Source organism: Tamandua tetradactyla, chromosome 23 (genome assembly GCF_023851605.1).
Source record: "Tamandua tetradactyla isolate mTamTet1 chromosome 23, mTamTet1.pri, whole genome shotgun sequence".
Lineage (NCBI taxonomy): Eukaryota > Metazoa > Chordata > Mammalia > Pilosa > Myrmecophagidae > Tamandua > Tamandua tetradactyla.
In genome coordinates, this window is record NC_135349.1 from 55,509,864 (window position 1) to 55,524,648 (window position 14,785).

The following is a 14,785-nucleotide window of genomic DNA, read 5'->3' on the forward strand; positions in this document are numbered from 1 at the left end:
GTGTACTCGTCTAGCAGCAACTCTGCATTCTCCTCTTCTGCCACCCCTTCGAACCACGATTCTGTTTTCTGTCTCTATGACCCTGCTTATTCTAAGTATTTCATGAGAGAAGTCAGACGACAGTTGTCCTTTTGTGCTTGGCTTATTTAACCGCTATTTTTTAATTGCTGCTTTTATTAAATAATATATACTCAATAAAATATGTAAGTACTGATGCTTTTATATATATATATAAATATATAAATACATATATATATGTATATATATATATATATATATATATACATATCTTGAATACCTACATGTGTTTCTTTGTTGGACACCTGTGTGCCCACCCCAGATCACCAGAGAAAATTATTTTTTTCCAAACGCTCCCAGAGACATGTCAAACTTGTTGTTGCAGTTTTCAAGCACATGAGGTAGTAGGTCTTCGGTTCTACAGTGACCCTGGGGACACTGCTCCAGGAGCCAGCCGACCTCCTGCTCAATCCAGAAAATAGCTCGCCAAGCTGCTATCAGCAGCACCCATGTTTCCCTGGAGCTCTAGTCTGGGTTGGAATCCGTTTCCCAGATCGCAGTTTTTTCTTCAAGTTTAGCTACCTAAAATTTTGGAGAAGCAACCCCTCTGGTAGTTTCATGCAAAGGGGGACATAGGAGCAAAATAGTTTTGTATGTTTCCTGTCAATATCTTTGTGTGCCATGGATTCAATCACACCCCACACAGAGATACATTTGCATCTTAACCCCTGGTCCTACAGACAAGAACCAATTTGTAAATAGGATCTTGGAAGATGGCGCTAGTTAAGATGGGAGCAAACTGAATCAGGCTGGGCTGAAATCCAGTAGGATTGGCATCCCTGTAAGTAGAGGAAATTTGGACACAAGAGCAGGAGACAGTTGAGGGACAAGAGAGACAGCCAGTGACGGAGGCTGAGATTGAGCTCTGGATCACTGGCAAACCACTGCCAAAATGCTATGGACTTTGCAGAAAGCAGGATTCTGCCACCACTGTGGTTTTGGACTTCTGGACTCCAAAGTGTGAGATGATAAATTCCAGCTATCTAAGCTGACCAGGTCTGTGGTGCTTTGTTACAGCGGCACTGGCCAAGAAAGACATTATGCTCGCTGGATAGTGTGTCTGGGTATAAAAATCATGCAGGGAGTCATATACCCTCCAGAATTTGAGCCAGTTTCTAGTTTCCAGCATGGAGGGACTATAAAGTCCAGTCATCCTCCTTACAGGTTCTTATTCCCCTCTTGCCCCACCCTGAGCCTTCTCTCCAGTGCCCTGGCATGTCCTTGATTGGGGCCTTTCAATACAGAGAACTTTGGCATAGTTGGTCTTGCTAGGTCTTAAACAATTTGCTCTTCTCCATTTTCTCCATTCTCTCTTTCTGAAATTCCTTCTAGTTGGCTCTTGCTCTTTCTGGATTCGACTGTCTATCTTTGCATTTCCACAATCTTCCCCATTTGCTGTTGAGTTTTTGTTTATGCTATCATATTCTTAATTTCTGAAAGCACTTTGTTATTCTCTGACCGATTTGTAGCTAAATAGCTGTTCAAAGCATCCTGTGCTCATTTCTGGAAGACACTATCTGAGAATACTAAGCCAGCTCCTTCTCAAGTTTTCCTCCCCTCTCCAGGTCTGTTTTGGTCTCTCTTGTTCACCGTGCAGGCTTTCTTCTAGCGTCGGGAGCTCCTTGGCTGCGTGTCCACATTCAAGAGCAGCGTCCTACTATGCCAACTGGAAGCCCCTTGAGGGGGCTGGGCAGCCGACCAGCGTTTCACACCCTAATGGTGTGGCAAGGGCTTGTCTCTGGAGCTGGTCAGCTTCTCCAGTGGTGGGTCCTCCGTTCTCCCGCCGCATGTGGGGTGGGTGGGATACGGGCTCCGGCTGGTACTGGGACACCAGGGCAGGGAAGGAGGGTCGGGAGCGGCGGCCCCTCCTCACCCCTTCTGACGTCTCTGTGACCCTGGGTTAATAGCCTTGGTTTGGTCTGGCAACCGGAGTCGCCGAGGCCTCGGGACAAAGGTCCGGGAGGAAGTCAGGGCAGGGCCGGTCCGGGGAGAGGGTCCCAGGCGCTCAGGGACAAGGTCGCCTCGGGGCCCCGCGGGCGGCGCCGAACCTCGCAGCGGCTGACTCGGGCTAGAGCGTCCGGCGCCGGGTGCGCCGCTCTAGCCGGCACCTCGACGGCGGCGGAAGTCGCAACGCGCGCTTCCGCCGGGCGGGGCGGTTGCTGGGCGGGACGGTGACGTCGTCCAGGAAGGGGCGGGCCCGCCGGGAGCCAGGCCGCGCCGCGCCGGCCGGGAAGGGGCCGGAGCCCGGGCCATGGCGGCGGCGGCGGCGGCGGTGGCGACGGCGCCCGAGCGCGGCGGCGGGAGCTGCGTGCTGTGCTGCGGCGACCTGGAGGCCACGGCCCTGGGCCGTTGCGACCACCCGGTGTGCTACCGCTGCTCCACCAAGATGCGGGTGCTGTGCGAGCAGCGCTACTGCGCTGTGTGCCGCGAAGAGCTGCGCCAGGTGCGGGGCGCGGGCCGCGCGGGCCGGGAGTGCGGGGGGCGCGGCCGGGCTCGCCGGCTTCGGATCGAGAGGCCTGGCGGGGCGGCAGGGCGGGGTTCCGACCCCGGAACGGCTACGAGGGCCCGTGGGGAGCGGCGGCCGAGCTGGGTCCGAGAGGAGAGGTCCCGGGGGACTCCCACCTCCGCCCCGGGAGATGCTGCGGGGCCACGCGAAGGGGCGCTGGCAAAGCAGGAACCCCGTGACCTGTTCGTTTCGGAGAGTTTATTCCTCAGCGGCTTTCGCGGGTCAGGGGCCGGAGCAGGCCGCCTGTCTTGGAAGCGAGAGTCCGGCTCTCCGCATTTCCCGCCTGGCTGGGTTCGGGTCCCGGCCGGGGCAGTCCCAGCGCGCTCCTGAGACCGGCTCTTACATCTGTGGAACGGAGGCGGCGCCCAGACCGACCCAGCCGAGAGGGAACTTTTGAGGTCTTCTGCCCCGGCGGGTGGGGTTGCAAGTGTCAGGAAGCTCACTTACCTTCTCTGCAGTTCCGACTTTGGGGTTCAGCTCCGGCTCTGTCGTGGCTCCGGGAAGGGTTGGAGGGCCTCATGGAACTTTCCGCCACCCTCCGAGCGATGCCAGCTGCTGGCCACCAAGTTGGCCCACCAAGTTGGGATTCCCTTCCTTTACTGTGTTTTGAGATCCGCTTGTTTCCTATGTTGTGCGAGTCCCCAGGCTTGTTCACGGAAAGCTTCGGCGGGTGACATCTGCCAGGGAATCTGACTTTCCTCTTCTGAGAAGTGACGCTGAGACCGTGTTGTTGATGAATAAGTCTCTTTTTTGTTTTGTTTTTTAGGCAGACGTTTATGTTAAAGGCATCGCAGAGATGCTGTAATCCTTTTGAGTATCTCATGATCTCATGGGCACCTGCTCAGTGCCCAGAGGAAAGAGCCATTTGGAGGGGCAGCTGGTGGATGGAGACGGACCTAAACCTACTGGTGGCAGGGGGTGTAGTCTGTGGAAATAGGGAAGCCTTTCAGAGTTCGTGCTTACTCACAGGTCTCCTCCCGGGCTTGCAAGGTCGGGCTTCGCTGGGGGTGGCGTGGCATGGCGTGGCGTGACTCACAAAAGGCCAGGTTTCCCCGCGCTCCTGTAGCTTCCTTCCAGAAACTGGGTAGTGCTATGGAGGTCTTGGCCCTGGGCACCACGTCTCACTGGGGAAGTGAGTGCACACCTGCACGTGGCTGGGAAGGGCCCCTCTCTAACTGGCATGGTTGTGCCCTCCCTCCTGGCCCCAGCGCCCTCCAAGCTGGGTGGGAGGGGTGTTGACATGAGCTGTCAGCAGGCTCCAGCTGGGGTGTGGTTTGGCATTGGTTGGGCCTAGGCGTCCTCTCGGGCTGCCTTCCTTTGCTGGCCAGCAGAAGGGTGTCCTGGGAAGTTTGCTGTTGGGGTAAAGATGTTCTCACCTTCTCACTGATCCTGTTTTCTCTCCCACTCTTGAACTTGCAGTTTCATCCTAGCCTTTCCTCTTGTTGATTCCTGAGCTCTCCTCTGAATACAGCCTGGTATCCCAGGCCCAGTCAGGATTCTCACAGTGACCCCAACACCCCAGATCCCCAGCTTTGCCCCTCTTTGACTGGGTTAAGTCTTTTAAGTATTGGGGGAAAAGTATGCCAGGGAAGTGTGCCAAGATGTCCCATGGACTAGGCCAGTATTGCTCGTCAGTGAAGTCAGAGCACCCTGACCAGCGCCTTTGCTGGGCAGGAGGGGCACTGGCCCTGCAGGTGCTGGGCTGGCAGAGGTCGGCTCAGTCCAGTTCTCAGGGCAGAGACCCAGGCCAGCTCCTGACTGATGGGGAGGGCATGGGAGATGTCCAGTCCCTGGGGTCACTTATCCCCTCTTCCGACGCATCTTTCCCACGGCCCACTGTCTGCCATATGACTTTGTATCTTGCTGTTTCCCTCCTTTGCGCTGGTCCCCTGTGTTGTCCCAGGAGGCCTGGTCAGATCACTGGAGGAAGTGCAGGTCTATCCTGGGAGGGCCCTCGCCAGCCACTCGGGCAGACCCCACCCCCACCCACAGTCATGGAAGTGGGAGGCAAGGGCTGAAGGCCTGCCACTGGACCCCAAGATGTTAACGCCCCTCCCCACCACCCTGCTGTCCTGGACCTGGTCCCAGCACCGTCCCTTGGAGCAGTCCCCACCTGATGTCTTACCTCCTCTCAGCTCGTCCCACCCCTGATTCTTTTATTCACTCAGCTCTGTGGGGGACAGCAGGGCCCCAGGCCAGCACTGACCCTGTCCCTGTGGGTGGGCGCCCCCTCGCTGAGCAGGCCCCTGACCCTTCTTCCTCCCACTGCCCTTTGGGATGGGCCCGAGCCTGGGTCCTCGAACCACGTCACATCAGGGTGACCTTGAGTACCCTGCCACCTTCCCCTCGTAGCCTAGGCCAGCCGTCTTCCCGCTATCTCCAGCCTCCTCTGTCCCCAGCCTCGGCTCGCCCGGAAGGGCCCCTGCTCCCCATAGCGCCCCTCGCTTTCACCCTCTGCTGGCTTTGGGGTGGCACAGTGCTGGGATCCCACTGTTTGCTCGTTGTTGGAGCCTGTGCGGGGGAGAGCCTTGCTTGGAAGGACTGGTCTTCCTGCCTCTTCCTGGGGTTCCGGTCCCTCTGAGTGCCAACCCCTGTCCCTTCCCTCCTGGCAGGCCAGCGTTCCAGCCTGGGTCCTGCAGTGCCTGCCCCGCCCCACCCCCCTGCAGAGCTGACACTGCACCCACACCTGGATCAGGACACCCCTGGCCAGGAGGGTCCCCTGGCCTGGAGGGTCCCCTGGCCCGGGGCTAGGCTCACTGGTCACCCTTCACGGTCCCTGCTGCCCAGTGGCATGCATGGGGCCTCAGCAGAGGCTGACCAAACTGGTGTCTTAGCACGTGTCTAACACCTACATGCCTCCGCCCCTTTCTCACCCCAGCGTTCCCTGGGGGCTGCCCTGTGTCCCCAGCCCTCGCGGGCCTCCTCTCCTGTAGGTCCCCCTGCCTTCCTCTGCTTCTCCAGCCGCCTCATGAACCCCCCTGCCTCCCGGGGGGGCTGTCAGGGTTCCAGGCCCACCTGTCTTACTCGCACTCTTCCTCGGAGATGTCTTGTGGGCGGGCGCTGACCTGGCACAGCTTTGCACACGAATGCCGGGGCGAGGGTGAGGACAGACCAGCCCACTGTCTACTCACACGTGGACCTTAGAGCTGGGCATGGGGGGCACCCCGTGTGATGAGCTGACTGGCTGCTCCCCGACCACAAGGACCTTGGCTACCTGTGTGTCCTGGCAGGATCCGAGCATGTCCTCTTCCTTCTGTCCCGTGCTGGGCTAGCCCACACTTGTCCCCTCACTGGGCTGGTGGTGGCCCCAGGCGCAGCGGCTCCAGTGGCCGACCTTTACTCGTGCTATCTTGAGACCTGGGCACCTTCTCTCAGGGGGTGGAGAAACCGTGCGTGTTGCCCGCCCCCCACCCCACCAGGGCAGAGGGAGCAGACCACCAAGGAGAGGTCAGCCCCTGGCCCAGGCCTCTGGTCAGTGCTGCTTTGCCAGCTGTCCCCCATGGCAGTGTGTGAGGAGGTGTGGCACCCACTGCCAGGCCAGAAGGACAGGCCTTGCCCCTCCTGCTGCCCACGGGCTGGCAGGGCTCGCCTCTCCTCTCCATAGCCCCTCAATGTGCCCTGGCCCCGGGCCTGGCTCGAGCCTTTGGGGAGACAGATTGGAGCCTGCCTGGGGGGATGGCCTGGGGACCCCACATCCTTAGCCGTCAGCAGGCAGGGGGGAGCCTGGAGGGCCGGGGTGCTGCTCCTCGGGAGTGTTGGGCCTTGACGCTTTGGGGCAGCTTTAGGAGTTCCCTAACAGGTGCTCTTCTGGCCCCAGTCTGCTGCCGTGCCCTCCGGGTGAGCATAGGGAGGACGCGGCCCTGGGTGCATGGCCCAGCCGAGAGGGGTCGCGCCTAGTGCTGGCCTGGGTGTGGCTGGGCCGTGACCCCCCCCAACTTTGGGGGTGGGGGTGGAACGGACTCTAGTCTCAGGTGTGATCCCCAGGCTGTTAGGTCAGACCTGGAGGCCGAGGCCCTCCCAGGAGCCCGTTGGGGTGGCCGTGCTGCTGGAGGACAGGGCAGGAACCCCGGGCAGCATGCCAGGGCCGCTCCTCACCAACCTGAATTCTCCCAAGTCCTCGGACCACTCTGGTCCCAGGCGAGTGTCCTCCTGGGCTGAGCGTAACATGACAGACAGCCTTGGCGTGTCCTCTGCCAAGGTGAGCTGCCCGTGGAGCCCGAGGCAGGCCATGTGTGCTGGGCAGGCCAGGAGCAGCTCCAGACTGAGGGGCTGCAGGGGGAACAGGACGGGGTGCAAGGAGGAGACACTGGGTGCCGACCAGATCCCAGGGGGGGCTGTGATGGCGTGAGGCCCTGCAGGGTGGAGGCAACAAAGGCCCGTGCCAGCAGGCTCTCATGGGGAGGGGGCAGCAGGGAAAACTGCCTTGTTGGCCAGGAGGTGTCCTGGGGGCCACACTGAGGCTCTGGGGCAGCTGAGAGACCACTAGTCCTGGCCTGTAGTCCTGAGGGAGCCAGGAGAGGGGTCTGAGGAGCTGAGGGGCTTCAGCAGCCAGGCTAGCAGCCACCCCCCTCCAAGGGCGCTGGGAACCCAGGCACAGCCCAGCTCCTGGGGCCCCCACAAGCCAGCGCTGTGAGTGTCCCATCCCGGGGGTGCCCGGTGATAGGCAGGGGGCTGGCTGTGGGGGCCGAGGGCCATGACTGTGGCGTCATGGAAAGTGGGGGGCAGCCTTGAGGCATGGACCCGGAGCAGCCCCCGCTGGAGCATGTGAGGCCGGTCTGGGCCTCCTGAACCCTGGTTTGTTGAGGCCACGAGACCTGTCCTGGCCCCCAAGGCCTCCTGTCTCAGGGCAGGGCTGGGCTGAGGGTTTCCCCTCCCCTAGACCTCTGGCTCTGAGCGTGGTCACGTGGGGCACTGTGCGTCTATGGGGGCCACACAAGCTGGTGGGGGTGCTCCCCCCCCGCTGCTTGCTTCTCGGCGGGTTCCTCCGCCCAGGCCCTACTCGCCAGCCCCCACTTTCTGCCCCAGGTGGTCTTCGGGAAGAAGCTTCCTGCCTTCGCTACAGTCCCTCTGCACCAGCTGCAGCACGAGAAGAAACACGACATTTACTTTGCCGATGCAAAAGTGCTAGCGTTGTACAGGTGAGGGAGGCTCTGTGGCTGGGACGGGTGCGCCCTGACACCCCTTCCTCCTCCGTCACCCCTTATCTCCCCCTGCCGCATACCACCTCTCCCTGTCACCTTGGTCTCATTACCTCTTCTCGCCCCCCTCACCCCCCCCGCAAAGGCGGTATGAGTGGGTCGATCTTGTCGGGGAGCATCCAGCGGGCCCCCGGCAGTGCAGGTCCCACCCTGCGACAGGCACAGCTGTCTAGGGTACCCTCAGCTTCCAGCAGAGCCCCCAGCGCCCAGCTCCAGGGCATGGTGTGGGGCTGCCCAGTGGCCCCCTCCTCTCCTCTGGGGAAGGCGCCTCCTCCCCGCCAACTCAGGACACCCCACACATCGCCCCTCCACCACGACAGCACTCCTGCCCCAGGGGCTTGCCTGGCATGGCCTAAGACTGGCACTTTGGCGGCGCTGCTCTCCCACAGGCAGCTGCTGCAGCATGAGTGCCCGCGGTGCCCCGAGCTGCCGCCCTTTGGCCTCTTTGGCGACCTGGAGCAGCACATGAGGAAGCAGCACGAGCTCTTCTGCTGCAAGCTGTGCCTCCAGCACCTCAAGGTGTGTCCTCAAGCAGACTCCCCCAAGGGACCCAGGGAGAGCCCCCCCCACACACACACACCATCCTGGGGACCCAGTGAGAGCCCCCCACGTTCACACCGCCCTGGGGACCCAAGGAGAGCCCCCCATGCCCACACTGCCCTGGGGACCCAGGGAGAGCCCCTCCCCATGCCCACAGTATCACTGGCCCCTGCCTGTTCTGTTTACTTGTGTATGAGCCTCCATCTGTCCCCGCCCGGGCAGGAGGGCCCCCTGCGGTGGGCTTGGCAGGCCTGGGTGCCTTGGGGTGGGTGAAGAAGGGATGCGTGGCCCAGGACACCTCCACCTGAGCTCAGCCCCCCTGTGGTCTGCAGATCTTCACATACGAGCGCAAGTGGTACTCACGCAAGGACCTGGCGCGGCACCGCATGCAGGGGGATCCCGATGACACCTCACACCGTGGGCACCCACTCTGCAAGTTCTGCGACGAGCGCTACCTGGACAACGACGAGCTGCTCAAGCACCTGCGCCGCGACCACTACTTCTGCCACTTCTGCGACTCAGACGGGGCCCAGGACTACTACAGGTGGGGCTGGGCGGGGCCCAGGACTACTACAGGTGGGGCTGGGCGGGGCCCAGGACTACCGGAGGGGGTCAGGGCCCAGGCCTGCTGTAGGTAGGGAGGGGCTGGGGTGTGGGAGGTGCGGGTAGGACGGGGGCGTGTGTAGTGGGTGTTGCAGTGTGCATGGGCCACCCTGATGCCCGGCCCACCCGCAGCGACTACGCGTACCTGCGTGAGCACTTCCGGGAGAAGCACTTCCTGTGCGAGGAGGGCCGCTGCAGCTCAGAGCAGTTCACCCATGCTTTCCGCACCGAGATCGACCTCAAGGCCCACCGGACAGCCTGTCACAGCCGCAGCCGTGCCGAGGCCCGCCAGAACCGCCAGATCGACCTGCAGTTCAGCTATGTCCCCCGGCACGCGCGCCGCGAGGGTGAGCGGGCTCTGATACGGGGCTGCTGTGGGCAGTGGGGGCTCGCCTGGCCCGGGCTCAACTTGACGCAGGATTGACCGTCAGCTAGTACCCTGCTCAAGGCCCTCAGTCCCCTGTGTCCCTGCCGTGGTCTGGACTCAGCTGTGAACCCAGAGAGCTCTTCTCTCAGGGCCTGGGGCCGGTGGGCTTGTGGAGCTGCTGTGAGCAGCCTGTGGGAGCCTTCCCAGGGCAGCAGGCCTCTGGCTGGGACTGGTGCTCAGGCCGCGCTGATCAGGGCTGGAGTGGACCCCTCAAGGCTCTGTCTCCCCACTCCTCACGTGCTGTGGAGAGTGGGAGTTTCTGCCACCCAGGCCAGAGGGCTGGTGGGTTGGCTCTGCCCTACTCTGACCTGGGGGGGGGGGGCTGCTGCTGGGCCCGGGTTGTGACAGGCTGTGTGCTGCCTGCAGGGGTTGTCAGTGGAGAGGACTACGAGGAGGTGGACAGGTACAACCGCCAGGGCCGTGCAGGCCGGGCCAGCGGGCGCGGAGCCCAGCAGAGCCGCCGAGGCAGCTGGAGGTACAAGAGGTGGGAGGCTTTACTTGCTGCTGATGTTCTCCGGGCACCACCACCCTGAGCCAAGGGCAGTGGCCGGCAGCTGGGCCAGGGCAGCCCAGGGTTCTGGGGGCCTGAACACGAACAAGGCTCTGCTGCATGCCGTTAGCGAGCAGCCATATGAGCACCCCTCCCTAGCGCGGGGGTTAGTTTGAGAAGGAGCCTGTGTCCCTTAGGGGGATGGGTGTCGTGTGCTGTAAAAGCACCAGGTCCAGAGCTATTAGTTGTCAAGTATGTCTGGCCCCACTTCCCAACTCAAGTCCTGCCACTGGCCCCACCTCCAAGCCACACCCCCGCGTTGCCTCCATCTCCCTTTCCCAGCCAGCGAGGGGGCTCCAGCATCCATTCTGCTTGTCCCAGGCTAGCTGCTACCTGACATCCACGCTACCTGGGGGTGGCCACTCTCCCACCTTGTCCACAGCCCCCTGGGGTCTGCACCCTGCCCATCTGAAAGCCTGTCCCCACGTCCGCAGGGAAGAAGAGGACCGAGAGGTGGCAGCTGCCATCCGGGCCTCGGTGGCTGCACAGCAGCAGGAGGAGAAGCGCCAGGGTGAGGACTGCGAGGAGGGCGGCAGAACCAAGAAGGAGGAGGCATCGCGGGGGCCCGAGGAGCCCCGTGGCCCCCGGCGTCAGGCTCGGCCTCAGACTGAAGGCCCAGGTGTGCTCCCCACCTGCAGGTGGCTCCTGGCCAGCACAGCCGGAACTGCCAGGGCTTGCCTGCAGGCCCACCCATGCTTATGCTGCACCCCCTCCATGCCCCTCCACACATCCCCGTCCCTCCACAGCCCCCCACCCCTTCACGCCCCCTCTACCCCGTGCCCCTCCAGAGCCCCCTACCCCTCCACAGCCCTCCACACACCTGTACCCCCACCCCCACCCCCATTGCCCAGCCCTTGCACCCCTTGTCTCATAGGCCCCAAGGAAACCTCAACGAATGGCTCCATAAGCCAAGAGGCTGCCCCAGCAATAGGCCCAGCTGCAGGGGCCACACCCCCGAGGTACGTGCTAGGGCGAGGGGGGTGCGAGGAGGGTGGGCGGGGGCCTGCCGCGCCACAGGTACTCACCACTCTCCCCCCACCTGGGCTCAGCGCCCTCCCGCCCCCCACCCCAAAGCTCAAGGATGAAGACTTCCCCAGTCTGTCCACCTCCTCCTGCTCGGCGGCAGCCCCTGGCCCCGTAGGCTTGGCGCTCGCCTACCCAGTTCTCGCAAGGGGCAGGAGCGCCTTCCAGGAGGATGACTTCCCTGCCCTGGTGCCCTCGGCATGCAAACCCAGCGCTGCGGCCCCCAGCCTCGCCTCGGCCTGGAACGGCGGTGGCAGGAACAGGAAGGCGGCACAGGCCGGCGCGGGGCCCCAGGCTGCCGGCGGGGGCGGCCAGCCCACCAGGAGGGCCGGGAAGGGGAGTGGCCGGAGCAGGAAGGGCGGCCCAGCCACCGTGGAGCAGGGGGACCCCCGCGCCGGCCTCAGTGCCCAGGAGCTGCGCAGCGCTCCCACCACGGTCGCCGTGTCCTCCCTGCTGGCGCTGGCCTCCTCCCAGCCCTCAGCCAAGGTCGGCCGGAAGAAGAAGGTGGGGTCGGAGAAGCCCGGTGCCGCGTCGCCACCACCATTACACCCCGACTGCACCCCGAAGGCCCCCGACAAAGGCAGGCTGCTGGGTGCTGAGCAGGCCGAGGGGCCAGGGGCTGCCGTCGTCAATGGACACGCCGAGGGGCCAGCCCCAGTGCGCAACACCCCCAAAGAGCCGCCTGGGCTCCCACGGCCCCCGGGAACCCCTGCCCGCCCCACGCCTCAGGAGGAGTTCCCAGTCCTGGGGGGCCCCTGTGCGCCTAGGATGCCTCCCCCACCAGGTACGTCTCCTGAGCCTGTGGGCTGTGGGTGGAGAGGTTGGGTTAGGCAGGAGGTGTGGGTGGGGTGGCCCACGAGGTGGGCAGGCCAGTGGGGGGCTGCCGGGGCCTTCTGTAAACTGGGCAGCCAAGGCCCCGCCTCCTGGCTGTGCCACGAGGGTCAGGGAGCTCTGGCCCGTCCTGCCCAGGTGAGGGGTCCCAGGACAGCTGCAGGGTCACGTGCTGGTCTCACCCTCCACAGGCTTCAACACCGTGGTACTCCTGAAGGGTGTGCCGCCCCCACCCCCGCCGGGCCTGGTGCCCCCGCTCAGCAAGCCGCCCCCTGGCTTCTCCGGCCTCCTGCCCAGCCCCCATCCAGCCTGCACTCCCAGCAGCAGCAGCACCACAAAAATGTGAGTGTGGCCAGGCGCCGAGTGGGGTGTCCCCATCTCTGGGGCCGTCGTCCAGGCTAATGCCTCCACTACCTCCTCCCGACCCGCAGGGCCAGGCTGACGCCCACAGCCCAGGCCTACCTGGTTCCCGAGCACTTCCGGGAGAGGAACCTCGAGCTCATCCAGTCCATCAAGGACTTCCTGCAGAGCGACGAGGCTCGCTTCAGCAAGTTCAAGAGTCACTCGGGGCAGTTCAGACAGGTCTGGGGCGGGAGCTGTGGGGTGCCGGGGGTAGGGAAGGGCCAGGGGGCCCAGGCCCAGGGGATGTGACTGGGTCTGGCTCTGGCTGGCAGGGCATGATCTCTGCAGCCCAGTATTACAAGAGCTGCTGGGACCTGCTTGGGGAGAACTTCCAGAAGATCTTCCACGAGCTGCTGGTGCTGCTGCCGGACACAGCCAAGCAGCAGGAGCTGCTGTCGGCACACATGTGCTTCCATGGCCGCGAGAGCCCCAGGGAGGGCAGGACCAGTGCCTGGCCCACCAGCACCCAGCAGGCAGGCCTGGACTGCTGTGTGTGCCCCACCTGCCAGCAGGTGCTGGCACACAGTGATGTCAGCAGCCACCAGGCGCTGCACGCTGCCCGGGACGAGGACTTCCCTTCCCTGCAGGCCATTGCCAGGGTCATCACGTAGCTCCTGCCAGTGTGGGCAGGAGCCATTGTGCTCGTGAGCCTCCTTCCTCCTCCTCCTCCTCTCGGGCGGCCAGGTCAGGCCCTAGTGAGGCTACCTGCTCAGGGCCCGCGGCTGACCAGGCCACCGGGGAATCACCAGGAAGGCCTACCCTGCCCGTCAGCGCCACACAGGAAGCCCCCCGGTTCCTCCTAGAGCAGGCCATAGACCCCTGCCCCCACGGCAGGGCAGTCTCAGTTTGCATTCTCTTGCATTAGGAAGGTGCCTGCCCAGATGCTGGATGCATCATGGAGCTGGGCCCCCATGTCCAAGGCTGCAGCATTTGCACCCCCAGAGCTAAAAGCTGTGGATCCATTGGGCTGGAGTCAGATGTTGAGGGTGTTGTGTTAACAGTTGGCCGTTTTGTGATTTAAAGAATGTTCAGGATTAAAAGCTGACGCGAAATTGTGCTACTTGAAATTGAATCTTTTTATGAGACAAGCTGAATCTGCGATTTCAAATTGCCTCTGACCTTTTATAAAACAGTTTATCTTCAAATAAATTTATTTTGCAATACTGCACGTAGCTGGTGTCGTGAACTTCTCTGCCTTCGAGTGCACCGCAGCCAGGGGTCCTCACAGTCTCCACCTGATGGGCCGGTGAGCGCTGGGGAGGGCAGGGCAGCCGGGGCTACGCTCACGGGCAGCCAACCCTACGCTCACGGGCAGCCAACCCGAGGCCCCAACCCTCAGAGCCTGGGAATGCCCGGAGCTCCCAGAAACAGCCATGCTGGGGCTGGGTGGCCAGAGCGTGCTGACACCTCGCCCTTCAGACACCGCGAGCACAGCACAGTTGGGAGATGCTCAGTTCCAGACCAGCACTGCTCAGCAAGTATTGCTGTGAGTCCCACGAAGTGCTTGGTTTCCTGGTCCATGTGAAAGTGTTTATACTATACCGCAACAGCTGCTGCCCGAGGCCGGGCTGGCTGAGGCCGTTGGGGTGGAGACCACGGTGGAGTCCGCCAAACTGATTGGCTCTTCCTTTCACATGTTTCTCTGTAACAGGTATTGCTGTTTGATACCATTTGACCCACAGTAGAATTTCTTTCAAAATTTGAGCCAATCCTCTTGAACCCTGCCGCTGCTTTATCAGCTAGGTTGATGTCATGTTCTAAACTTTGTTTAGAACCAGTGTGCACAGCGCCTTCACCAGGAGATTCCGTCTCCAGAAACCCCCTTCTTTGCTCATCCGTGAGAAGCAGCTCCTCACCGTTCAAGTTTTTTCATGAGATTGCAGCCTTCCCGTCACATCTTCAGGCTCCACCTCGAACGCTAGATCTCTTGCTGTTTCCACCCCATCTGCAGTTACTTCCTCCACTGAAGTCTTGAACCCCTCAAAGTCATTCATGAGGGTTGGAACTGACTTCTTCCAAACTCCTGTGAATGGTGGTGTTTTGACCTCCTCCCAGGAGTCACAAAAATCCTGAATGGCGTCTGGACTGATGGATCCAGCAGGTTTTCAATTGACTTTGCCCAGACCTCTCAGAAGAACCACCATATGGCAGCTATAGTCTTACAAAACATATCTTTTAACTAATAAAACTTGAAAGTCAGAGTTACTCTTTGGCCTGTGTGCTGCAGAATGGGTGCTGGGTAGCTGTCATGGAAATAGCACTCGCCTCCCTGTACATCTCCACCGGAGCTCCTGGTGACCAGGTGCCTAACCCAGCAACGGCCTCTAAGTGTCCAGGGAGGGTCCCACGTCTCTCACTTCAAATCAAAAGCTAGACAGGAAGGCTGAGGGAGGAAGGCGTGTCGGAAGCCAGGACAGGCCCAAAGTGGGGCTTCTCGTGCCGAACAGGTCATGTTTTGAAAGGAATCTCCGTTTCTGAGCATAGTCTCAACAGTGGGTGTAACATATTCAGTAAACCATGTTGTAAACAGACGTGCTGCCATCAGGGCCTTGTTGTTCCATTTGGAGAGCGCAGGCAGAGTAAACTGCACACTTCTTGAAGGCCCTCGGATTTTCAGAATGGTAAAT

The 14,785-nt window shown here is 61.8% G+C and overlaps 1 protein-coding gene across 1 annotated transcript; it reads left to right on the top strand.

The window, feature by feature from the left end:
* The first annotated feature begins 2,329 nt into the window (after nucleotides 1–2,329).
* Nucleotides 2,330–13,321, top strand: ZNF598 (zinc finger protein 598, E3 ubiquitin ligase). Its single transcript, XM_077140322.1, has 12 exons — nucleotides 2,330–2,521; nucleotides 7,610–7,722; nucleotides 8,172–8,301; nucleotides 8,655–8,866; nucleotides 9,058–9,272; nucleotides 9,719–9,836; nucleotides 10,337–10,521; nucleotides 10,777–10,861; nucleotides 10,952–11,709; nucleotides 11,948–12,098; nucleotides 12,188–12,338; nucleotides 12,431–13,321. Exons 1-12 carry the CDS (start codon nucleotides 2,330–2,332, stop codon nucleotides 12,767–12,769), a joined length of 2,649 nt encoding a protein of 882 aa, XP_076996437.1. The 3' UTR covers nucleotides 12,770–13,321.
* The last annotated feature ends 1,464 nt before the right edge of the window (nucleotides 13,322–14,785 follow it).